Source organism: Callorhinus ursinus, unplaced genomic scaffold, assembly GCF_003265705.2.
Source record: "Callorhinus ursinus isolate GAN/ISIS: 27379988/994484 unplaced genomic scaffold, GSC_fseal_2.0 scaffold21, whole genome shotgun sequence".
NCBI classification, from domain to species: Eukaryota; Metazoa; Chordata; class Mammalia; order Carnivora; family Otariidae; genus Callorhinus; species Callorhinus ursinus.
The window spans coordinates 15,365,862-15,390,672 of NW_027397083.1; the positions used below are offsets into that span (position 1 = coordinate 15,365,862).

Genomic DNA, 24,811 nt, shown 5'->3' on the forward strand with positions numbered 1-24,811 from the left:
ATACACACACAGTTTAGAAACCTTTATAGTTCCAACTGTTAAGAGACAAAACTTAACATGGAACATAACTATAAAGCCATCTATAGTACCCTTTACCTATTTCTTCAGCCACTAACTACGAAAACCCACAGCTCCTCCCACTTGAGCAGATAGCCTTCTCAGTCACTGGAGATTGTACCTTTGGACGTGCTCTTCTCTCCACTTCTCTACCTAATTACTCCTAATCCGTCAAGTCTTAGTTCAATTATCCCTTTCACCAAAGTCTTTCCTGATCATTTTGACTAGGTCATAACCTATCTGAGTCATGGCCTTTATACCTGTCATCAACCATTGTTGCTCCATCATGGCACTTGCTACATTTTTGTGTCACCATGTCATTATCTTTGACGAGACTGTTCAGTGAAAGCGGGAACCAGTGATTTTGTCACCACTGAATGCTTAGTGCTTGCCATGATGCTTGGCAAAGGACATCCAAATTTGCCAAATGAAGCCTTAGTTCAGTGGCTTAATACAGTGTCTCCCAAATATAAACACAGTAAAGGTAACTAGTATTTACAAATAAAAATACAACACTAAGAATTGCCTTGTACTAGATCAGGTGGTCTTGCACTGCCTACACGCAATGAGCCAGTCTTCTGCATGAGCCTGGATTAGGCGTCGCAAAAGCTGTTAAATTAAGGTATTAAGATCCTGACTGAAAGAAGGTGGCAGTCTAGTTTCCTTAGAAGACAAGGCTACCAGATAGATTTAAGCTTCTTCCTTCTCTCCTCTCACAAGTAGCACTTCAGAGCTTTGCTGGATAGAATACACAACTAATGCAGACTTCACTCAAGGACAGTAAGGAATCAGATTTTAATATTTAATCTAATGTAATTTAAGACATTCACTAGTCTTTTCCAGTATTTTTATAGACCTCAGAATGGGAAAAGGGATAGAGATAAGCCTTAACAATTTACATTCATTTTCCTGATGGCTTCCCTCCCCACTGACTCTACAGAAGGGATAAACAACTCAAGGGCAATACTGATTCTTTGAATGTAATTTATAGTCAGTAAAACTTAAAAGTGCTTAATAAGAACTCAAGTAGGATGAGAGTTCAGGAACTTAAAAGATGAAATAAAGAAGGGTTTGAACTCAGTGCTTACCTGTATCTCATTCCCTTAATTAGATATATTATTGGAAATATAATTAACAGTACAAATTTCCTAAGACACTGAGGAGGCTGACTACTCAACTGCCTTCTACATTTTATGAACTGGTTGTCAACAGAGCACTTCAGTTACTGAGGCTTCGGAGAATAAACACAAATTCTCATGCCTCCTGTGAGTGGAGAAGTCTCCCACATAACAGAGATGCATATATAGGAGACACAAGAAGTGCAGAAGCTAACTGATTAAAAATGTTTAAAGGATATTTGTTTTAATACCAAGATACAGTGATTGCAAAACCTCTTCCATATTCTTTAGGGATATTAGGATCTAGAAATAAAACTGCTCTAACCAAGGTCATCAATGACAATTCTACCTTAAAGCTTTAAAATAGAAGTCTCATTATCCACATGAGATGACTGATATTGTGCATTTAACAAGTACCTTATATGTGGAGTCTTACTATACCAAGAAGCTACAGTGACACATGTGACAGTCATTTCCTTGGAACTCTGCTAAAATAAGCATTTGACCAAACAAAAGGCCTTCTGCAGGTAGGACAAGTATTCACAGATTATACAGGACACTTAGTACCAAGACTCAGATCTTAATGGACTTCTTTTTAAAAAGAAGTTCTCTGCCTCGTAACAAGGCACTCCTTTAAAAAATATAGTCTGAATTGAGACATAAAAGCTGTTATAACATTTAGACTATGATGACAGAATGCCAAAAAAAAAATTATATTTCCAAGAGAACGATTCTTTTAAAAACATACATAGAAATAATAAAACTACTAAACACCTTTACACATCCACATCTACACTAATGCATAGAAGTTTGAAACCTAGAAAGCATTTCTCCCCCATCTCATCTCTGAACTGATTCAGAGATCACTGTATAAAGAACTTATTTACTTCAATTTTAAATGTCATGAAATTATTTTCTACACAGCAAATTTAGTTTTATATATAGAAGGATTGTAAGCATACACATCTAGGGATTACCCAGTAGACCACGAATATTTTATCTATTTCCCATAAAATACAGCTAACATATGGTTGTGGTACATCCCAGGCAGATGTCATTTAAAGCACACAACGGGAGGTGCTAGCAAAAGAAATACTCATTTGCAAAAGTAAACAGATAACCCTTCCAATATGATGTACCACAACCACACATGAGAAAAGTCAAGAACTTATTTTATTTTAAAATAAACATTGAAGATACCCCCCCTTCCCCACCACCCTACAAAAAACTTTTGAATGTGGAATGTTCAACAGCCTATCCATTTTAGTAGGTTACAAAACCAGCAAAAACTCCAGTTGTCTAATAATGAATGTTTGAGAATAGTTTTGTGTCTTGTTTTTTGTTTTTCTTTAGTAGCTGAGCACCTACTGGAAAAATTCCTTAGCTAAAGGCTAATAAAACAAAATTCAATTTCTGCACAGAAAATACCATTCACTTAGTATTAGTAGCCTTTGCTGAATAGATGGGATTAATTCTTCATGAAGTCAAAGTGGGATATGACAAGCAGCATTAAGTTCATAGGCACACAGAACAAGTGCTCAAACTGCTAGCACAAATTCCAACAGTACATGAACTACTAAACTGTCATCTCCATCAAACTTGTGACTCTCCCTATGCATCTAAGTGAAGGAATCACCACTTTGAATATAAATGCCTCCATGAGAAAAAGATAATTCAGTTAGAGTTAGACAAAAGATAAATGCAACTACTACAGAAATAGCTGCTGGAGATAACCATAAAATTTGAAACACTAACAATGCATGGGGTGAACCACATAAGCTGCTAGCTGTTGAACACCAGTGTTTCAAGATACAACTTTTATAAACATGTTTTATTTGTTTTGCTTATACCATCAGAACTGAAACTACTGTCTGTCATTTCCCTAAAATAGGGAAATCAATCTAAAACACATACTGGTGCTTTGCAAAAAAGATAGCAATTTAAAAGGGTGGTAGCAGCAGGCATTTGATACTTTTCTTTTAAAAACCTTCAGGCTGCAGGAAAAACATGTGACCAAGAGTGTTATGATTATCCATTAGATATTTTCATCAGTACCTGTACCAATTTAGGTGACAATACAGCAAGATCCGAGGATTAGTGACAGACAATGGACATTATAAGGAATGATATATAGTACCAATCCTTACAAAAGTCATTGTCGAAGAAACTGTTAAGTGTTCAAAAAGGTATCTAAATACTTCACATTAAGTACAGAAGCGGCCATCCAGATTACATCCCATATTTGTTGCATATTTTTCAAAAAGTGCCAATCAAAGCCTAATTTTGCATTTTGGCTTTGTCTTATACAGTATCAGCTGTTAAAAAGCAATTTACATGTGTTTTTAACCACAGTCGTTTGGCCAGAAGATGAATAGTGCTGTGTCAAAGCTGGTAGCCAGCCTTTTATATTAAGGGCCCATGCATAATTTGGTATGCATCTAACGTTCAGTGCTCCAATTTAACTGGAAAAGCTGTGAAATGCAGTTGTTCTGCCAAACCACACTCCACTCCTTCTCAAAAGGAAAATATTTTAGTTTTGTCAATTACCATTGAATAACTCTAGGGCTGATTTGTAGATTTTATCCAATGTCAAAAGTCAATCTTGCTTTTTCCAAGCCACTTCAAATAACTACGGAGAGATCACCCTGTAAAGTGTATTATGTTTTACTCCTAAGCAAGGGTGAGGAATCTGAGTATCATGTGCAAGGCTCAAGATGACGCTTAGGACAGAACATGCAGAATAAAAATAGTTTCCTTCCATATCCAGGTAATATAAAGCTGACAATTGTAGTCCTGTCTTTATGGGATGAAAACAGTCCCTTTACAATAAGTTTCCTGAAAGGGAGAACAAATAGATAATAACTCTTCTGGTAACATATTATGGTACACTGGCCAGTGTGTTTTTGGCGTTTAAACATAATCCTGTGAATCAGATTAATTCACTTGCTGAGTGTTCATTTGCGGCATCCCTCTGTTGGGTCTTGGGGGCCCTCCACGACCTAGAAGACAAAAATGGCATTTGGTTTTTCTTTCAAATATTATTTGCTTTGCCTTCAAGCAGATTTTCATCTGAAGTCAAGAAGCATGTGGGAAGCTTGTCACATTATTAGGTTTAAGAGGTCAATTCTTCAGTGTTCACCTGTCCTGGAAGTTGTCATGCGCAAATTTGCTCATGTTCTCTAGCTAAAAGAAGAGTAGAGCTAATGGAGTATTCCACCAGTACTCATTCATTCATTCATTCAACAAGTATTTATTGAGTGCCTACTATGTGCCAGGCACTGTCATCAGGCGTTGGAAATAGATACAGCAGTGAAGACAGACAAAGTACCTGCTCTCATGGAGCTTACATTCTAGTGTACACTCTAGCTTACATTTCAGTAGTAAGTAACATCATACTATCAAAATTAATAAAAGCACCAGAATGAAAAACAGACCTTGTTACCTAAACTGTTAAAAAGAAACTACATAACATTCAAAATTGTATAATGACTTGTAACAGATAAAATAACTTTTTACATGCTGTTAAAACAGATTTTTAGCTACCAGTCAACTCAACTTTCATAGAATATGCTACAAGGTGAGAAATAACATAACCCACATTCACATGCAAATATCCTTTGATACTTCAAGTCAGTTAATTCCCAAGTGATCCATTAATTTAAAAATAAAATGCACCTTTTTGCTGGCCAGTTTCTACTAGCATTGAAATCAAAGTACTTTGTAATTCCTCCTTAATATACATTTTATACATATTATGGCCAATATCTAGAGGAAACCTATTCAATTTAACTTCCCTTAAATCAGAGAACCATTTAGAATTTCAGATCATATGAAATGCTACCGCTCTAATTGTTACACAGGTTGACTTCCTGCCCAAATAGGAAGCAGTTTTCCTATGGTAATAGACAAAAGCAGAAACTCTTTAAACATGTAATTTTTAAATATAGTTCAATAAGTTAGTTAGGATTTTGGGTGTTTTATTTAAAAGTCAGAAATAATTTGACACTTACATCACTATTAGTGATCCAAAGGCATTGAAATTTCAATTAGTTCTATCACTTCTAAATGGTTCTCTAAATAACTATATGGCTTATCTGGCCATTAAAGGATTTCTGACCCTAAAATATAATATGCATGTTCAAAAATGAAAGAGGAATAATAAATTTATATAAATGTTCAATCTCATTCCAAAAATGTCTTACAAAAATGTTTCAGTAAGTACTTCCTAAAAACATTTAGCAGGTTTTAGGACCTGAAAAATAATTTGCAGTTGGAAAAACACTTTTTCTGAGGAGGAGAAATGTTCTAGTTTTCAAGACAATTTATATAGTAACAGGGAAAGTCATTCAAAAAATTAAATTTGGGTTCAAGAGAAGTTTTAGAAACAGAGCATTTCATTTAATCCCTAGCAACAAGTCTGGTAATGATAAATGTATTCCTAACATGTAACCTACATGCAGACTACGGAACAGCTCTTCCAAGGCCAGAACAGAAGCTCCACTTAGGAGCTAGGATCACCACCACAAAATATTACCTCGTGGGGCTCCCCGTGGTCCACTCTGCCCAGAGCCTCGCTTGAAATTCTGCTGATATCCATCCTAAAAGACAAGCTAGTTAGTACTGAAAAAAATGTAATTTTTTTAATGCTTACTCATCATCTATTCTTACCGACACTTACAGAACACAAATTTCTTCCTCTTTCTTTTACACATTTCAATTTATCATAGCTAGAAGTTATTCTGTGATTATACTTGTTATTCTCAAGAATATTCAGAGATGTCTCTGCTCTTAAAAATCATTTTTTTCTCCTACACAAACATGTTTATTATTCACGTATAATTAACATACAGTATGATATTAGTTTCAGGTGTACAACAGAATGACTCAACAATTCTATATATTTCTTAGTGCTCAAGTAAGTCTACTCGTTATTAACCTCCTTTATCTATTTCACCCATCCCCCATCCACCTCCCCTCTCTGGCAACTACCAAGTTTATTCTCCATTTAAAAGTGTTTTTTTGTCCGTCTCTGTTTTGTTTCTTAAATTTCACATGAGTGAAATCATATGGTATTTGTCTTTCTCTGACTTATTTCTCTTAGCATCACACTCTCTAGGTCCACCCATGTTCCTGCAAATGGCAAGATTTCTTCTTTGTGTGTGTGTGTGGCTGAGTAATATTCCAGTATATATACCATATCTTCTTTATCCATTCATCTAAATGATGGACACTGGAGTTGCTTCCATCCATATCTTAGCTATTATAAATAATGCTGCGATAAACAAAGGGGTGCATCTATCTTTTTGAATTAGTGTTTTCCTTTTATTTGGGTAGATACCCAGTAGTGGAATTACTGGGTCATATGGTAATTCTATTTTTAATTTTTTGAGGAACCTCCACACTGTTTTTCACAGTGTGAAATTAGCTGCACCAATTTACAATCCCACCAACAGTGCATGAAATCATTGTTTTTAAGACTCTATTAAATGAGCACCTATGTTGAGTACTTCTTAAGAAAAGCAAAAATCATCATTTATTTTGTACAAAGGTACAAAATTAGCCCCAAATTACTTAATTACTAAAGTCTAAACAACCACATCAGTCCATTTCACTGGTGTATTTAGGTCAGATTTATATTTTAAAGCAACTTCTACCTACCCGCTGATAGCCAGAGTAGTCCCGGGGAGCACTGAACTGAGACTGTGTATAACCACTGTTTGGAGTGTTAGAGAATGAAGGGCGGTAACCATCATATCCTCCTAAAATTTAGGACAAGAAAATAATTTTCTTATCTACACAAGGAATTTTTATTTCTTACTACTGACCAAAGGAAAAACTGAAAAATTGTAAGCCATGCTAGTTCTTTAAACTAATTTCTAGTTTCCTGTCCTGATCCAATCTGTTCCTAAATTTCTGAGTATTAACTTCCTTGAAGAGGACATCTTTACCCATTCATGGACACCCCCCCCCACACACAAAAAAAAGCCCCATAAAGTCTGATAATGTACGGAAAGCAATTATCACCTAGAGGACATGGAAGACATGGATTTGACACCTAAAAAAATTCATTCCTAATTTTATCAATTTAAATGCCTGTAATAGGACCACCTGGGTGGCTCAGTCGGTTAGGTGCCTGCCTTCGGCTGAGGTCATGATCTTGGGGTCCTGGAATGGAGCCCCACATCACGCTCCCTGCTCAGCAGGGAGTCTGCTTTTCCCTCTCCCTCTGCCCCTCTCCCGGGTTGTGCTCTCTCTCACTCCCTCAAATAAATAAAAATCTTTTAAAAAAATAAATAATTGCCTATAACATACTAAGAATGTTTAAGTTGTACATAAGAGGCTAATGCAGACAGATACGTATCTTTCCCAAAAACCATATGACATATTTCTACGCATTTTATAAATCAAAAAAGAACATAAACTTGCTGCTTTTTTTTTCTACCTCTGAATCCATTGGCAGGGCCCCTGTATCCATTCATCAAGCCTCTAGCACCACGGGAACCACCACGAGACACACCACGACTGTTATAATAGGGCTGACTGCTACGTGGAAATCCAGTGTTCTGCTGGGGAGGCTGCTGGTGGTTACCAGTCACTTGATGGGGCTGGTCCTGGGAACCATGGTAGGTGCCAACCACTATAATAAAAAGAAAAAATTTATACACACACACACACACACACACACACACACACACACACACACACACACCACATACACACAGCTCATTACAACCTGTTCTCTCACATTTTCTGGGTTAAGGGGTGTCTTATACTGCCTCCTCAAACTGTCTTTAAATTTTCATATTAACAATAGTGAAAACTATACATTAGTTAAGTCATTAAGTCTATTTTTCTCCTACCCATATATTAATAAGCTAAAGAGAATACAATTCTCCAACAATTCCAAACCTTTAGAAGCACACAAATGTGTGAGATCACAAAAATCTATCCTTCCAAATTAAAAATGAAAAAACCTGTATTATTAAACATCTTCTAAGAGGCATCTGCCTACTGAGACCCACAATAATTCAGAAGATCTTACCTACTAGAATACAATTACCATTATGTATCATTTGTTTCTTTTCACTATAAAGCTCCTTAGTGGTAAAAGCTTTCCTATCCTTTTAAATTTCCCTTAATACTTAGTGAAACATACAAAACCATGCTCTCCCATAGCTAGAAAACCATATGGTGGAATATTCAATTATAAAGATAAATCAGCAGAGGCCTTCAACTTATACTCACCCCTCTTAATGCCTGATTCCATTTCAAGTACTTTTAAGTACAACCAATTTAGAAGACAGTTAAATAGTACTCACACTGGCACTCAACCTGATGAGGTTAAGAGAAGATTCTAGAAGGTTCACACTAACCTTGCACACCCCTTCCTCCTTCCACAATGGGGAGAACTCTAGAATCTAGAAATCTTCAAAAATTAAATCCTAAGGTACCTTTCTGCTATTACCCCAATGTTTGTAATTCACAGGGGGTGGAAAATGGGATGCAAACACTACCTTTGGAAGGTAGAGACTAAAGGAAGGCCCACACCCCAGGAACAAAAACAATCAGCAACCTCTTGCCAGCCCAAATCTCCCATGTTTAGGCAGAGAGAAAAGCTGGTATGACTTCTGAAAAACTTCACCTGATATATTTTGTATCCTGAAGAAACCCCAAACACATTTATCAGTTCTTAGAATGCTATTTGGAGTGAATAAGCCCAACTTTGCCTAGGAGGAGGAGTCATGGCTCCTTTTTGAACTATGTAATTAATGGACCAATTACACTATTCATAGTGTGATCTTTCTACAGAGCGCCTTTTGACTACATTCCCCAAATTTAAAACTACAGGCAACTATCATGATCACAGGTAGCATTTTCTATTTGAAGAGATTTGATTCACATGCATATAGAGAGTGTCAAAAGTGAATTTTCAACTCAACTTTTTATCAGTAAGAATTGTATTAGTCTTAGTCAAATCTCACTTCAAGAGAACTCATAGCAGTACAATTAAGGCACTTTATTTAAAAATACCAGAAATGGTGGCTCAGTCGGTTAAGCGTCTGTCTGCCTTCTGCTCAGGTCATGATCCCCGGGTTCTGGGATCGAGCCCTGCATCAGGCTTCCCTGCTCAGTGGGGAGTCTGCTTCTCCCTCTGCGCCCCCCAGCCCAGGCTCATATGTTTGTTCTCTCTTTCTCACAAAAATAAATAAAAATAAAATCTTAAAAAAAACAAAACAAAACCAGAATTCCTTTAAAAAAAAAAAAAATTTCTATCGAAGTGTTTGTACAGCATAAACTCTAAGTCCATAAATAATAGCCATATTCTTGCCATATCCCTTTTTCAGGTTGTTCCTGACTGGAGAGTACAATCTGCTGTGGAGCAGGTGTATTTGGGGCCTTTAGACATTGTGCTAACATGCTTATGAGTACATGGCAATAATTAAAGGAGCCTGAGAGCATGAAGCCCAGTTTTATCACTCAGCAGCTGACCACAGATAGCATAATGGATAAATAGCAGATTACAGCTGATTCAAACTCCCTACTAATTACTGGTGCTTAATACTACAGGAAATGTGTAAGAATGTTGTACTGAAAAATCCATAATGTTGATCCAAGTCTATCAAGAAACTGGACAATTAGAATATTTCATAGTTATTTAAATCAGTCTGGTAAAATTAAACTATTAACTCCTATGATTTTAGAAAGGTATGCTAGTTTGTTATGGGATTCCAATTAAACCTGGGATCTAAATAACCAAAGACCTAGGGCGCCTGGGTGGCTCAGTTGGTTAAGCGGCTGCCTTCGGCTCAGGTCATGATCCCGGAGTCCCGGGATCAAGTCCCACGTCAGGCTCCCTGCTCAGCAGGGAGTCTGCTTCTCCCTTGACCCTACCCCCTCTTGGGCTCTCTCTAATAAATAAATAAAATCTTTAAATAAATAAATAAATAACCAAAGACCTAAAGCAGGTATTTCTTCATACCTTACAAAATTCAGAAATCTACGATATCTCTATCTACATTATTGCAATGTGTGTGGTAACTAACCAACTTGTGAATGACCTTACTTGCCAACAGAGACTTTGTTTCAACCTAGTCTACCAAAAACAGCCACCATGAGGTTTTTGCGCATTTTATTCTAACCAGCACACTGACAACCAAGCCAATTCCTTACTGCTTCTTAACTTTGTATAACTGACTTACTACCTACCAGGTATCACGCTCGTTGGCTTCAATTAATTAGCAATTAAGAGTAAAGTTGATCATAATTTGAGTAACGAGTTTAGTTCCACTAAAACCATAGAATGGAACAGGGATATTATGAATGCTTACTGACCAAAAGAAAATTGGTATAAGGCCTCCAAAAAAAGTGCAGGTAATTCACATACAATAAATATGGAATCAATTTAATGAAAAATCCATAAGGTCTACTACTAAAACAAAAACTCTTGGACACTAACACTCTAAAGTCTAAACTCTCCTAACACTGTCACTAACAGCTGGAAAGCAAGCAGCCAAGGAAGGGACGCTGGTTTTCCTACCTGTTTGAAGCTGTTCTTGCTGAAGGTCTGTCTGTTCTACTTGGTGAGGCTGACTAGAAAAGCTCTGGTTATAACTGGCCTGGTACTGATTTTGCTGTTTCAAAGTTTCTGGTTCATTAACAGGAGGAACTGGGGCATTCATATTGAACACCTGTAAGTAAATAAAGTAAATGATTACTTCATCCCTTTATGCTAATAATTTCCCTACTTATAACAAGGCAGACCTCAATGCTGGTTTACCTCAAATGTAAATGCATTACCGAAGTCTCAAACACACACTCTCTCTCTCTCTCTCTCTCTATATATATATATATATTTATATACACACATACACACCACATAGCACTTAAAGGAGAGCATAAGAGGGGATCAAAATCTAAAAAGACACACAAAGCAGCAGCCTTAGAAATGCTATTATAAATAAGAAAGCTTTTTAAAGGATGCAAACCACTGATACAATGTCACTTACTGAAATTAATTCTATGAAATTTAACTTTGAGTTGAATATTTTATTCACTTATTTATTTTTAGTGACATTTTAACCAAAAGTTAGTATTTTAATATTTAACTCTATGAACTGTACCATGACCACCAATTTAGCTGTATCCCATTAATTACAGTATTTTCATTATTTTCTAGAAATTCTGCAATTTAGAGATGCTTACTGAAAAACCACAATGAACTATAATATGTGAAATTTACTATGAGAAACTTCAGTAAGATTAAGCAAATATGGAAAAATGTAGACAATTGTTAAATCTAGATAATGATTTATATTTAGATATCGTAGTAGTCTACTTTTCTGCATGTTTACTTTTGTTAATCAAACCAAAAAGATGAAACTATAAAAAAGGAAGATGTGAGCACGTTAACTCCCAAGACTCAAATGTTCTCTCTGGGAACAGGAAAATATTAGAGTTTATTTCAATTAAATATACTCCACAGTTTGGATAGATGCAAACTCAAACACAAAGCTAAATGAAGACTTTTTTGTTGACACTCTGGTATGATCATAGCACACACTAGGCATTTAATGTTAGTTCAGTTAATTTACTTACCGTTTGCATGGATTGGAATGGAGCTGCATTTACATTGATTCCACTACTATGTAATGGTTTGCTTGTCCCAGCCTGGAACACCTGAGGCTGAGAAGCAGCCGGAAGGGATGATGATGCTGTAGTCTGGTCTGTATTTAAAGAGATTGTTGCCTAAACACAAAATAAATAGATGCATTTTAGTGGTAAACTAAATTTAGCCAAGTCTATTATCCAAGACTTAGTATGTTAAGAAATTCAACTATTTCATAAAAGCAAAATACTGTATTGCATGCATTAGGTCCAAAAAGAGTCATAATATTAACACAATATTTACCTCTGCCCAATTCATGAATAAGTGCCTCATCAAGTTTATGTTACCTAGTAACAGAAACTTGCCTGAATCTGGTCAATTGGTTCCTTTTGTGGTCGCTGCTCTGTAGCATGAGAAGGCTGGTACAAGGGTTGAGATGCTGTATACCCCTCACTTGTGGATGAAACCAAAGGAACCTACACAGAAGTAAAGCAATCAAAGCTGCTTTCTGTTATACACTCTAAGACAGGGCTAAGAAACAGATATACCTGTTAAAGAGACTATAAAACCTAACAACTGCAAAAAATACATCTAATATTAAAGCTGAAAGTTAGATAAATCCAAGTCCAGTTATGAAGTCCCCCAACAAATGCTTCTAAATGGCAGTATCTACACTAAATTTTAGAATATTTAAATAGGTCTTCTCAAATTCTACTCCGTTCAAAATAAAAAGGCATCTTCCTTCATTAAACTATTAATAAACATGAGACTTAACAAAAAAAGTGTTTTTTAAGTTATTAAAACAAAAGTAAATGTAACATGGAAATAAAGGCTGAGAACTACCCACCTCAGACTCAGATAATGATAAAATTCATACCTGACTTTCAAAAGCCAATTAAAGGAAGAGACCCAAGAACTGATTAAAAACAAACCTACAGCAGTATTTCTGTCACTCTTACCTGTGTAGCTTCTGGTTGTACAGGAACTTGATTAGGCTGAGCAAGTCTAGATTCAGAATGAACTGTAAAATTGACCAAAAAAACCCCACTGTTACCCAGGAATCAAATTTCTTTGGAGAAAGTTTCTATAGCCAAATTCTAAAAAAAACTTTTTAGTGATCATGAAAATAAACTGGAAAAGTATAGGTAGGACTTTAGCTTTCAAGTGAGCATTTTGGTTTCCTGGTAATCATTATTAGTCAACTCTCACAATGGCTTTCATTTTGAGTTCTGCTAAGGTGAAGTAAGGCGTCAGTGAAAAAGTACTAACAAAGAGGTACAGAGCAGAACAGGCAAGAATCAATGCCACAGTTATCCATGAAAAAGAGCCTTTTAATGTGGTAACTACAAAGTAGCATTACCCTTACTCAACACCTTAGATAGACAATATTCAAGAATATTTTAACATTATCAACTTTCAATATAATCTTTAATGCTTTCACAAGAAAAAATAAGAATACACCTTTAAAAAAACCTATATTCAAACTGTCAACTCTTATCAGTCTTCTACTCCCTTCCCCAACCACGGGTTAAAGAATCAAAAATACAGGATCTGTGGTTAGTCATTTAGAAATCACCCATTTTCATCAGAAAGGCTAACAAACTCAGCATTAACTGAGTATCTAAATGGCTTACAGGTTATATCAATGCTATATGTGTTGATTTTGGCACAACTTTCCAGCTATAAAAACTGTGTGTTAGTCTTCCTCTGGTAGAACTTGGAAAATCAACTTTGATTCCTTTCCAGAAGGCCTAACCTGGATTTGTTTTTTAACTCTTGGTAGAAATGTTGGAGATACGAGCTCCCTTTACACTTTGGAGAAATCCTATCTTGACAAATCAACGGTGTCATTAAACAAGCTTTCTCTCAGCAACTCCTTTTATGACACTGAAGATTTTTATGACATTAAATGTTTTTTTAGGGCGCCTGGGTGGCTCAGTTGGTTAAGCAACTGCCTTCGGCTCAGGTCATGATCCTGGAGTCCCGGGATCAAATCCCGCACTGGGCTCCCTGCCCAGCAGGGAGTCTGCTTCTCCCTCTGACCCTCCCCCCTCTCATGTGCTTTCTCTCTCTCATTCTCTCTCTCAAATAAATAAATAAAATCTTTAAAAAAAAAAAAGATTCTCTTTTATAAATAAATAAATTTTTTTAATATAGTTCCACTTTTGTGCCCTTAATAATGACATGTTCTGGGGAAAAAAACCAACACTCAAAATCACTAATGGTCCTGGAGAAAAATGGCCCACGTAACGGAGTACAAGACACCAACAACTCTATTTAGTGCTATTTCTAATAATGGTGTAACATTAGCAGGAGTTTGAAACTTCAACTGTCTTTTGGCCTATCTTCACCTTTCCTCTTAAACATCCCCTTAACCACTTCACTGTTGCATCTCATCTTTATTTAGGTAATAAAATGTTCAGAAATTCTCCTAAAAAGCTGCAAGCATCCTTGAGAGAGACTCCTCTATTATTTTTATGCTTAATTTTGAAATTTAAAAAGCCAAGCAAAATTTAATTTATATAAATTACAGTAACAAGCAAAATTGGTCTGTAATGTTACAAATCAGGAAATAGTTCCCACAGGGCTGGAAGAGAGGGCAACTAGTGACTGAAAGGCTTCTGAGGTACAGGTAATATTCCATTTCTGGGTGCTGGTGTGTTCAGTTTGTGAAACTCATCAAACTACATTTGTACGTACTTAAGTCTATGTGTGACAAAAGGTTTAAAAAAGCAACAGAACTACAGTTATTCATATTACAGGGAAAAACAGTAAACATTTCTTATCAAATTAAAAGACACAAGATCCAAAAGTTAAGCAAACATTAAAAGGAAATAATTTTCATATGCTTTACAAAACTGAAAGCACTGGCCCCTATATTTCACACGTAAGAATATATCATTACTAACCCGGAGGGCAAACCAGCTGAGGCATGTCCATGTTTTGTGTCGGATTCATAGGCTGTGCAGATACAATGGCAGGATCAAGTGTCTGGTTTTCAAAATCCAGCATTGAATCCTGCAAGTCAGGATATAATGGAATTAAATTAAATCACGTAAACACTTAAACTTTCAGTCAGTGTTTGACTCAACTGCACCTACCTGTATGAAATTATAGGGCCCCTGCATTTGCGCCATAAGGTCCTGGACTCGCTGTCTTCTCACAAGGGGATCTGCCTGAGCCACTGGAGTCAAAGAGTGGGGCTCTGGTACTGAAGGAGATGCAGCCTGAGGTTGCTGCTGGAGTGAATTTACCACCTAAAGGGGATAAAGAGGGAGGGATGCAGACTGGGAGAATGCAAGAGCTCCATTCATATATGGCAGTATACTATAAACAAAATAGTAGACTTTAATGCAGTTACTCAAACTGACCATAATCGTAAATTTAAAATTTAACATTCAGTGCTATCACTTCTAGAGTGTTCTCAATTCCACAGGATCACTATGTAGTATTTCAGATTTACTTTATAACCTGCTTTCAAAGATTACCAAGAATGTATCGTGCTTCAACTGCTACGCCTTCTATAGTAATTAAATCTGTATTTATCTCAGTACCTGATAGTCAGCACTCAAGTTAGTTATTATCATCAAACTTTGAGTTCCTACCATTTCATTCTCTCTGCCAATACCATAGAATCAAGCCCTATCACCTTATCTAACTTGCTACAAAAGCCAAAGTTCACTATACCTACCTTTTTCCTAGCTCTAATAATTTCTGATTATTTAGTAATTCCCTGCTCTTCTGGGAAATCTCATTAATTTTTATTATATCAAATTTACATTCTGTCTGGCTTTTAAACGTGGGCAAGTCATACCTGGTGAGCCCAGATAAATCATAACCTTACTTCTAAGCAATAATGAGATAATAATCACTACCTAAATTGTTATGAAGACCAACTGAAGTGTCATCTACATCAGGTTGCTCAAAAAATTCCTTAGAATTCCATCTGGATAGCCTTTAGAAAGGCCCTACCTACCAAGTACTTAAGAACAAACTATACTGGCACATTACTAAGTATGATAATATACTTTTCTCTCCCAATAAAAAGCAAAAAGTACTACACTAAGCACTGTTACTTCCCAAACTTTACCACTATGCCAACATATACTTTTCATCCCTAATGTTCAATAAAACAAATATGCTAATAATTCATTTCTACCTATATCCATGCTAATATATACCTATTACCTCACTCCCCTAAAAACATACGTCAAATCTACTTAGTCAAGGCCCAGGAGGTTTACATACCTTGTATATAAATCACCATTCTACAATATCTATTGTTCTTTTAACGCTCCTCTAATATTTCTGAACTGCCTTGCATAATTCAGCAAATACATACTGTCTTGCTAGGGCTTCATGGGACACTGTTTTCATCCAAACTAGGTAACTTTCCAGAGTACAGGGCAAGTTCTTTACTCAAGCTATCAAGAGTGCATTTTAGCACATCAATAAAAAGCTAAAGGTATTAATACAATTACACCTTTGGAGAATGCTCTTGATGGAATAATAATATTAAAGAAAAAAGCGTATTATTCAAAGCTATTTTTTCTGTGCTTTAGATATATAAAAGTAGTAACCTAAAAGAGGATGGAAAGGATGGCAAGGACCAACCTGGCAAGGCATTTTGATTTTATCTTATAGGTAACACAGCACCATCAAGAGTTTCAAGTAAAAGTAACTTAATTAAAACTAAATCTTCTAATAACTGACCTATAAAACTGAATAGAATGGCCGGGGGCAGTGAGAAAAGAAAAATATGAAGGGGGCACCTGAACTAGATAGACATGAGGACCTGAAGAAAGGTAATGTCAATTGAGGAAAAGATGACACTCCAACATAGCCCTTGGAAGGTGGGCCTTTTCTGAAGGCTATCCATATGGGTGCCCAGATTTTTATAGAGCAACCTGGTATCAACAACACACAAATCATGTACTTTAATAACCCTAACTTACACACAAATAACTTTACATAAATTTTCTATAGCTGGATCAGCTAAGATTCTACTAAATATTCACAGGTATAAATAAATTATCTTTTAAACATAATGATCTTATGTTTAATAAGTTTGTTATGATAGTAAATGTACTAAAAATGCAAAAGACTAACAATCTTAATTTGTTCTTAGGAGATCCAAAAATTACTAATAAAAACAAAAGACAGCAACCGTGTAACCGAGAGAACTCTTACCTCAACTGTTTCAACTGTCCACTCATCTACCTGCTCCTTTTCTCCACTGCTGAACTGTGTTTCTGCCATAAATTGTCTATTTACATACTGCAAAGCAAAGTAAATGTTTGAGAGTTCTGCTTGAAAGGCAGAAAAAGAAAGCTAACATTAAATAAAAATCATACCTCTGTTGATTCAACTTCACTTTGTTCGGTGTATTCTTCTGCTGGCTCAGGTTCTAAGAGGTCAAGAGAGGATATAAATGAAGAGTAAGAAAAGCTTTTGAAAATTAACAGTTCGTTTAAACTCCAAGTAAGGTAGCAGTTTACCATCAAACAGCCAGAATTTATTTACAAAGTTATAGTTAGCAGTAAGTTTCTGTATTTTAATCATTCTTACAATAATGTATTTAGAAAGAGTTTTCTTTACCATTTACTCCAGAATGAATTAGGTTCAAGAGTATTTCTGATTAGGTAAAATGCCAATAAAGAGCTAAGTTAAAACTTCTCTCTCTAGCCTTAAGAAGTAATATTATAAAGCAGCATACAGATTAAAATCTTACTCTCTATTTTAATCAGTTGGTGAAAGTAGTTAAAGGTGGGGAGAAGACTTCCTTATGTTGATATGCAAACAATAAATTCCACCAACGTGCAATCTTCCCTTCTAGTTTCAACCTTATAACACTGTACGAAGTGCTTACTATGTGCCAGATACCATATACATACATACTTCACATACTACTTTCTAAATAGAGAACCTGAGATACAGAGAAATTCAGTCACTTGCCCAAAGTTACATAGCTAATGAGGGTCAAAGCCAAGATTTCAATCCAGGCAGTCTGATTCAAGAATCCGTGCTTTTTAACCACTACAAAATTTATGCTCTGACAATGCTTCCAATGGTACTCAGAATTTTATTTATCAACTTAAGTTATCATAAAAGTACTCCTAGTGAGTATACTTACCTACTTATTAGTTTATGCTAGGTGTTAAAGTTCATTGGAAAAGATCCCTTGCCATTAAGAGTTATAGTTCAAGATTACAGTTATAATCACCCCAACATTTAAAACAGACACGCACACACACATGCGTGCATGTACCCCCATGCTATTCACTTCACATATTAGCATGGTAAACAACAATAAATCTGGGCATGTCAGCCACAATGTACTTAAAAAGCCCTACAACATTTCCCCTCACCTATACTCCAGCCCAGAAATACTGCAACAAAAAAAAGTATCAGTTCTTAACAGTGATCCAGTTGAACATTTAAACCAGTAAGTAAATGATACTTTTTTTAGGGGGGAGAGGGAGACGGAGAGGATCTTCAACAGGCTCCACACCTAGCATGGAGCCAGATGCGGGGCTCTATCTCACAACCCTGAGATCATGACCTGAGCTGCAATCAAAAGTGGGACGTCAACGGACTGAGCCACCAAGGTGCCCCTAAATGACTGATATTTAATACCTCTGGGAATAACTCTTAATATACATTGTTTTAATATTTTGTCTTGCTTAAAGTTTCATTAAAAACCTCAATGTGCATATGTAACTAAGTAAATGTATAACCTGAACTTGTGGCAAAAGAAGTAAAGCCAGGACTATAAACTAAAGCTCATATCCCCCTAAGTACTTACCAGCTTCAGCTACCTGGTCTTCAACTGTAGGTGCTGAGGCTGCCTCTTCTTCCTCACATAGCCCATTCTGGTGGTTGTGAGTGCTGTCAAAGTAGTTTGACTGGAAAACACGCTCAACAATTTCCTTTAGAGCTTTATCTAAAAATTAAATATGAATTACAATGTTAGACCATCTCAAGATGCCTGACTTGAGTAAGATTCAACATGCTACAAAATATTGCCCTAAGAAAAAAACCTTATCAACTCTTACTGAAACATACATATAAAAAACATCAAAGTCCACCAACAACAGGAATCGTGGAATGACAGATAAGAACCTATTAGTATTGAACTTTATATACTTATAGGAAGTTAGTTCAAAACAAAAAGCTGACAACTATCATTTAACTCATTTAGTATGTATTTAACACCTACCTATATGTTGGGCAATGCAATAGGCAACGGGGCTACAACAAGATTTGTAAAAGATACAGTATCTGCCCTCCCTAAGTTTATAAACTCCAATAGAGAAGAGTTATCAGATACAAAAACAGTAAAATCACATCTGTGAAAAGTACTACACAGAGGTAAAATGGATTAGACCTAGGCATGAAGAAACACAAGAGGCTTTTGTCGTGTGTAAGTGCTACAAGAGCACCGATCCGGAAGGTGAGTAGTAGAAAGGAGAGAAGTGTTTCAAGGCAGAGACAACAGCATTTACAAAGCCCTGTATAAAAAGAAAGGGTGCCAAACACAAGAAAATGAAAGCATGTGCTGTGGCTGAGGCATAGGGAGTAAGAAAAAACAAAGAAAAGACGAGTCTAGGGCGCCTGGGTGGCTCAGTTGGTTGAGTGACTGCCTTCGGCTCAGGTCATGATCCTGGAGTCCCGGGATCGAGTCCTACATCGGGCTCCCTGCTCAGCAGGGAGTCTGCTTCTCCCTCTGACCCTCCCCCATCTCGTGCTCGCTCTCTCTCATTCTCTCTCTCAAATAAATAAATAAAATACAAAAAAAGAAAAAAGAAAAGACAAGCCTAGTAAGGGCCAGAACATGCAAGGTCTTTAAGTTAAAGACAACTATATGTAAAATATAATTAAAAGAAAGCCATTAAAAGAATTTAAAGAGGGATGCGGAGGGTGGATTCAGTTAAGAGATTGCATTAGAAAAGAGGCAGAAAAGCGGAAGAGAAAAAGAAGTAGATAGATTCAAAAGATATTTAAAGGGCAAAACTGGGGCGCCTGAGTGGCTCAGATGGTTGGGCGTCTGCCTTCGGCTCAGGTCATGATCCCAGGGTCCTGGGATCGAGTCCCGCATCGGGCTCCCTGCTCCTTGGGAGCCTGCTTCTCCCCTCTGCTTCTCTCTCTCTCTCTCTGTCTCTCATGAATAAATAAATAAAATCTTTAAAAAAAAATAAAAAAATAAAGGGCAAAACTGTCAGAATTTGGTACACTTGGATATAAGGGGGCAGGACAGCAGGTGAAGGTATGTGTCAAGAATTAATCTCAAATTTCCTGGCCTTATATTTAGTACACGTAGAATGTACTTAATGTTTGTAGAATGTATTCCCTAGTAGGTCACTTTACAGAAAAATAAAACTTCAAGGACAGGATCAAAATATCATGAAGTTAATCCTGTTAACAATAAAACTAACAACTTTTTGAATGAACATTTCATGTTTTCCCTTCCTCTGCATCAGAGGCTCGTAACTAATAACTATTTGTTTTAAAAAACTTATGCATGAAAACGAAATGCACATAAAAACACCAATTTGAGTTCATTAGTACCTCTTCATTAGCAATAAAGATGTTACATTCCTAAGACGAGTGAATAAGACTAGTAGAAAGTAACACCAAAATAAGCTACAAGCTTATTTAACTCTTGTTACTCCTCAGTAATGATCAGGTTTGACCCAAAACTATTTTTTCAAGCTAACAAGTTTATACATATGCGGAGATTTTTTTCTCTTCAAACTTGAACTGATGAATTCAGTACATATTTGGTGCAGAGCTAAAATTAAGAAGCCAAAATGATTTTTTTACAAAGAAACACAGTAAACAACACAAGTTAACAAACCAAGAAAATTATTTCTTACATGAAGAGATACAAAAAGGCTGGTTCCTCATATTTGATTTACCTATTTCCTTAAAGCAAATACACTCAAATTACATCATATAGTTTTGCCAGTTAAAGCTTTTTATCCGATTTTTCACCGAATAGCTAAAAATAAGGTATAAACAGACACTTTTACCTTAATATGTTCAAAATCTACTTCCCTAATCAACTTTATAAATAGCAAAGATAAGAACCTATTCCCTTATTTACTAAGGAAATGAACCTAAAATTCCTAATTTACTGAGGTAGTGAAGCTTAAATGGCCCTTTATTTTCTTTAAAATCAATATGCAATGCACATTTGAGGTTAAGGTTTAAAAAAAATACAAAAAAATTAACATCCTCAAATTAGCTGAGGTCTAAAACAAAACTAAAGAAAGACGAAGGCAAGGACCATGAGTAAAACATACAAGGTACAGTAAGTATTTTTCACAAAATTTCACCAGTAAGGAAAAAAAAGTCCCTATCTAATACCAACAACTCTGAAAAGTGTATCTGGTGTTAATCTGTCCACCTCAAGCAGAGTAAGTTATAAACAAAACCATGTTAAGTTAGGATTCCCACCTCTACAGATTTATGATTGGTGTTTCTGATTTGCACGCACACACACACACACACACACACACACACACACACAGAACAAAAAAAAAGGAAATAAACCAAAAGTAAACAGTAGATGAATGTTATTTACACAGTTCTGAAATTTCTTCAATTTACTTTTAAAAAGAAAACTAATTTTTAAAGATTCTTAGTTACAAAATAAAAAATTATAATACTCACAGGTTGTTCCACATACAGCTTTTTCCTTTCCTTCCAGTAAGTCCCATAGGTGAATGGAAGCATGTTCATACTGCTCATTCAACCTTATAATAATTAAAAAGCTAATTAATTACTTTTTAGTTGTCAAGTCAGCACTTAGAAGTTTCTACTATCAAATACCACTATACCTCAAGCTCATGTCCCGTTCAGGGTCTGCTAATTTGTAGAATTCATCCAACAATGACAATTCCTCTTCAGACAATATTGGCACTCCATTCAAACCTTGCTTCAGATCAGTTCTCACCTCATCATCTCCCAATTTGTCCAAAACATACTGGAGCTCAAGTACAGTTTTTAAACGTTTCTGTTCTGCTTCTTCTCTCATAAGCTGCTCCCGACGCGCTGTCTTCTTTATTGTTTTCTGAATCTGCATAAAAATGTAAGCATAAGACATTGAAATGAATTTCACAAAATTCCTAATTTAGTTCAACCAATTTCAAGTCCAATATAAATAAGATATATTTTAATCAATGAGTATGTGACCCTGATATACAAAATGATGATTCCCAAATTACAAATAAGTTTAATATTTAATGCATCATGTTTTAAACAGTTGCTAGAAATTCAGAACACATCTTCTCCTATAAAGTATTATACTACTGAAATGTTACCAATAAAAGGATATTATTTGGGATTTGTTTCAAAGTAACCTAGCTGATAGGGAACAAGGGAGTAGGTGTGGGTATATATGAAATAGGACTGCCCACGAGATGAAAACTGTAGAAGCTGAGTATGGATACAGGGGTGTTCATTATATATCCCTTTCTTTAGTTTTGCCATTTTTCTAATAAAAAGTATAAAAATTAAAATTTCTAATTAAGCCCCTGAGTCAATTAAAAAAGAAACCCGGGGCGCCTGGGTGGCTCAGTCGTTAAGCATCTGCCTTCGGTTCAGGTCATGATCCCAGGGTCCTGGGATTGAGCCCCACATTGGGCTCCCTGCTCAGCAGGAAGCCTGCTTCTCCCTCTCCCACTCCCCCTGCTTGTGTTCCCTCTCTCGCTGTGTCTCTCTCTGTCAAATAAATAAAATCTTTAAAAAAAAAAAAAAAGAAAGAAAGAAACCCAAACACAGTAACAATAAAAAAAAAAATCTTACCTATATCCATCTCCTCTAGGAAAAATGGTCCAAATTTTTCACTTTAAATACCTACTATCGACTCACAAAGAGATGCTACAACCCACCACTGCCTTCCTCACCCCCAACAATCCACTGCTAGTACTATATTATCCCAACATATTGAAAATAGTGACTAATAGTGGCTGGCTCAGTCAGTAAAGCATGCGACTCTTGATCTCAGTGTCATGAGTTCAAGCCCCATGCTGGATGTGGAAGCTACTTAAAAACAATAATAAAAAGAAGAGAAACTGACTTGTTTTTATGAATAAAGGTATGCTGGCAGAGAAAAAGAAGGTGGCGATAGAAGAGAGATATATGCTAAGTACACACATATTTTTCCCCACTATTCTTTTCCTTCTGCTAGTCTTTTAACTTTCCTGGGAAGGTAAAGGGAGAGCATCCACCAAACTCAAGTAGGTCTCTCTTTTCTCATGCATAGTGTCAGCTTGGGGTCAAAGAAAGGTCAGACTTTTAAAGAAAGGTCACTCTTTTCAAGAGCCATGAAAGTGTTTTCCTTCCCACTTCTCCCATTTCTCAAGCCTCAGCAGGATAAACTGAGACAGAGAAAACCAAATAAAGACATATGAAATGTATAATAAAGGGAGAAATGGGGAACAGAGACCTAGGAGAACAATGAAGTCTGCAATAAGACAAATCTATGATGGCAGCAGAGAGGGTAGCAGATTAAATGATATTTAACGGTAAGTAGCAAATGAATACTACATACAAACAGAGAGATGAAATCTAAGCTAGGGCAGTACAGAAAGCTTTCAGGCAGAAGGTAACATCTACTCCTAAGACAGATGAGCTTTCAATCTAATTGGGGAACAGGGGCTGGGTGTGTGTGTGTGTATGTGTGTGTGTGTGTGTGTGTGTGTGTGCAATTTTACGGTAGAGAGGCAGCCAGTAGCCAGAGGCAGGAAATATTATAGGAAGAGACGCAGGAATGTGAAATTAAGAAAGCAAAAGAAAGAAGATAAAGAATGCCACTTTGGATAAAATGAGTAATTCAAGTAAGAAAGAATATGAAAACTCGAAAAGGTAGGCTGGAGCTAGGTTAAAGAACTTTTTTTTTTTTAAATTTGAGAGAGAGAGAGAGCGCGTGCAAGAGCATGAGTAGGGGGGAAAGGGAGAAGCAGGCTTCCCGCCGAGCCAGGAATGGGACTCGGGACCCCAAAAGCAGACGCTTAACGAACTGAGCCACCCAGGAGCCCCAAGAACTCTTGAATGCAAAACAAAGAAGGCGTTTAAAAATTGTGGGACAGTGCAATAAAGCATCAGAGTTCAATAAAAAGACTCCCAATAAATTTAAATGCCCAGTGAAAAGTTCCTGAAAACATCACTGTTAAATTAGAAGCAAAGGAGAATCTAAGTATTTTTTTTTCACTTACATGGTGTTAGTAGCTTGAGAAACAGATTGCTTCTATTTTTTTTTTAGATTGTTATTTATTTATTGAGAGAGAGAGAGAATGGTAGAGAGAGAGAGCATGAGAGGGAGGAAGGTCAGAGGGAGAAGCAGACTCCCTGCTGAGCAGGGAACCCGATGCGGGACTCCATCCTGGCCTGAGCCAAAGGCAGACGCTTAACGACTGAGCCACCCAGGCACCTAGATTGACTCCATTATTAAACTGTACGGCAGGGGCGCCTGGGTGGTCCTGGGATCCAGCCCCTCATCGGGCTCCCTGCTCCACGGGAAGTCTGCTTCTCCCTCTCCCCCTCCCCCTGCTGTGTTCCCTCTCTCTGTCCCTCTGTCAAATAAATAAAATCTTAAAAAAAAAAAAACCTGTATGGCAGTCCTACTTCTCTGATCCGTATTTTTTTAAAGAAATCAGAAAAAGAAATTACCAGGATTCTGACCTAGGTGAAGCGGAACAATTCCCTACTTGGGTGTAAATTAAGTTTCCTTTATTCCATTTTGAGGGATATCATCAATATTTTCCAACTTTAATCAAATTTCGTAAGTACTATATTAAGTGCATGATCTATATGAGCCCTGAGTCAAATACTGTTCCAAGCACAACCCTGGGATGAGGTAGGGACCATTATTATCGCCACTTTACAGATCAGAAAACCGAAGCACTGTGACAGCCTCTCTCCTCTCCCTGTCTCTCTTTGGGTACTACTGGTTCTGTTTCTCTGGAATACCCTGAATGATATAGGGACAGACAAGTTCGGTAACTCAAAGTCCTACAACTATTAA

General features: G+C 36.5%; 1 protein-coding gene across 4 annotated transcripts in view; it reads right to left on the bottom strand.

The window, feature by feature from the left end:
- Positions 1-833: 833 nt before the first annotated feature.
- CAPRIN1 (cell cycle associated protein 1) overlaps positions 834-24,811 on the bottom strand; it is a 40,685-nt gene continuing 16,707 nt past the window's right edge. For all 4 annotated transcript variants that reach the window (XM_025878349.2, XM_073904782.1, XM_073904783.1 and 1 more), the window contains 15 exons: positions 21,624-21,862; positions 21,457-21,539; positions 18,587-18,724; positions 17,136-17,188; positions 16,972-17,058; positions 14,883-15,038; positions 14,691-14,799; positions 12,741-12,802; positions 12,147-12,257; positions 11,772-11,921; positions 10,714-10,864; positions 7,618-7,812; positions 6,834-6,934; positions 5,710-5,773; positions 834-4,174 (listed from right to left, as the gene is read on the bottom strand). In XM_025878349.2, the coding sequence (XP_025734134.1) occupies positions 4,110-4,174; positions 5,710-5,773; positions 6,834-6,934; positions 7,618-7,812; positions 10,714-10,864; positions 11,772-11,921; positions 12,147-12,257; positions 12,741-12,802; positions 14,691-14,799; positions 14,883-15,038; positions 16,972-17,058; positions 17,136-17,188; positions 18,587-18,724; positions 21,457-21,539; positions 21,624-21,862 (1,764 nt within the window). In that variant the 3' untranslated portion in view covers positions 834-4,109. The remainder of the gene's footprint in view (positions 4,175-5,709; positions 5,774-6,833; positions 6,935-7,617; positions 7,813-10,713; positions 10,865-11,771; positions 11,922-12,146; positions 12,258-12,740; positions 12,803-14,690; positions 14,800-14,882; positions 15,039-16,971; positions 17,059-17,135; positions 17,189-18,586; positions 18,725-21,456; positions 21,540-21,623; positions 21,863-24,811) is intronic.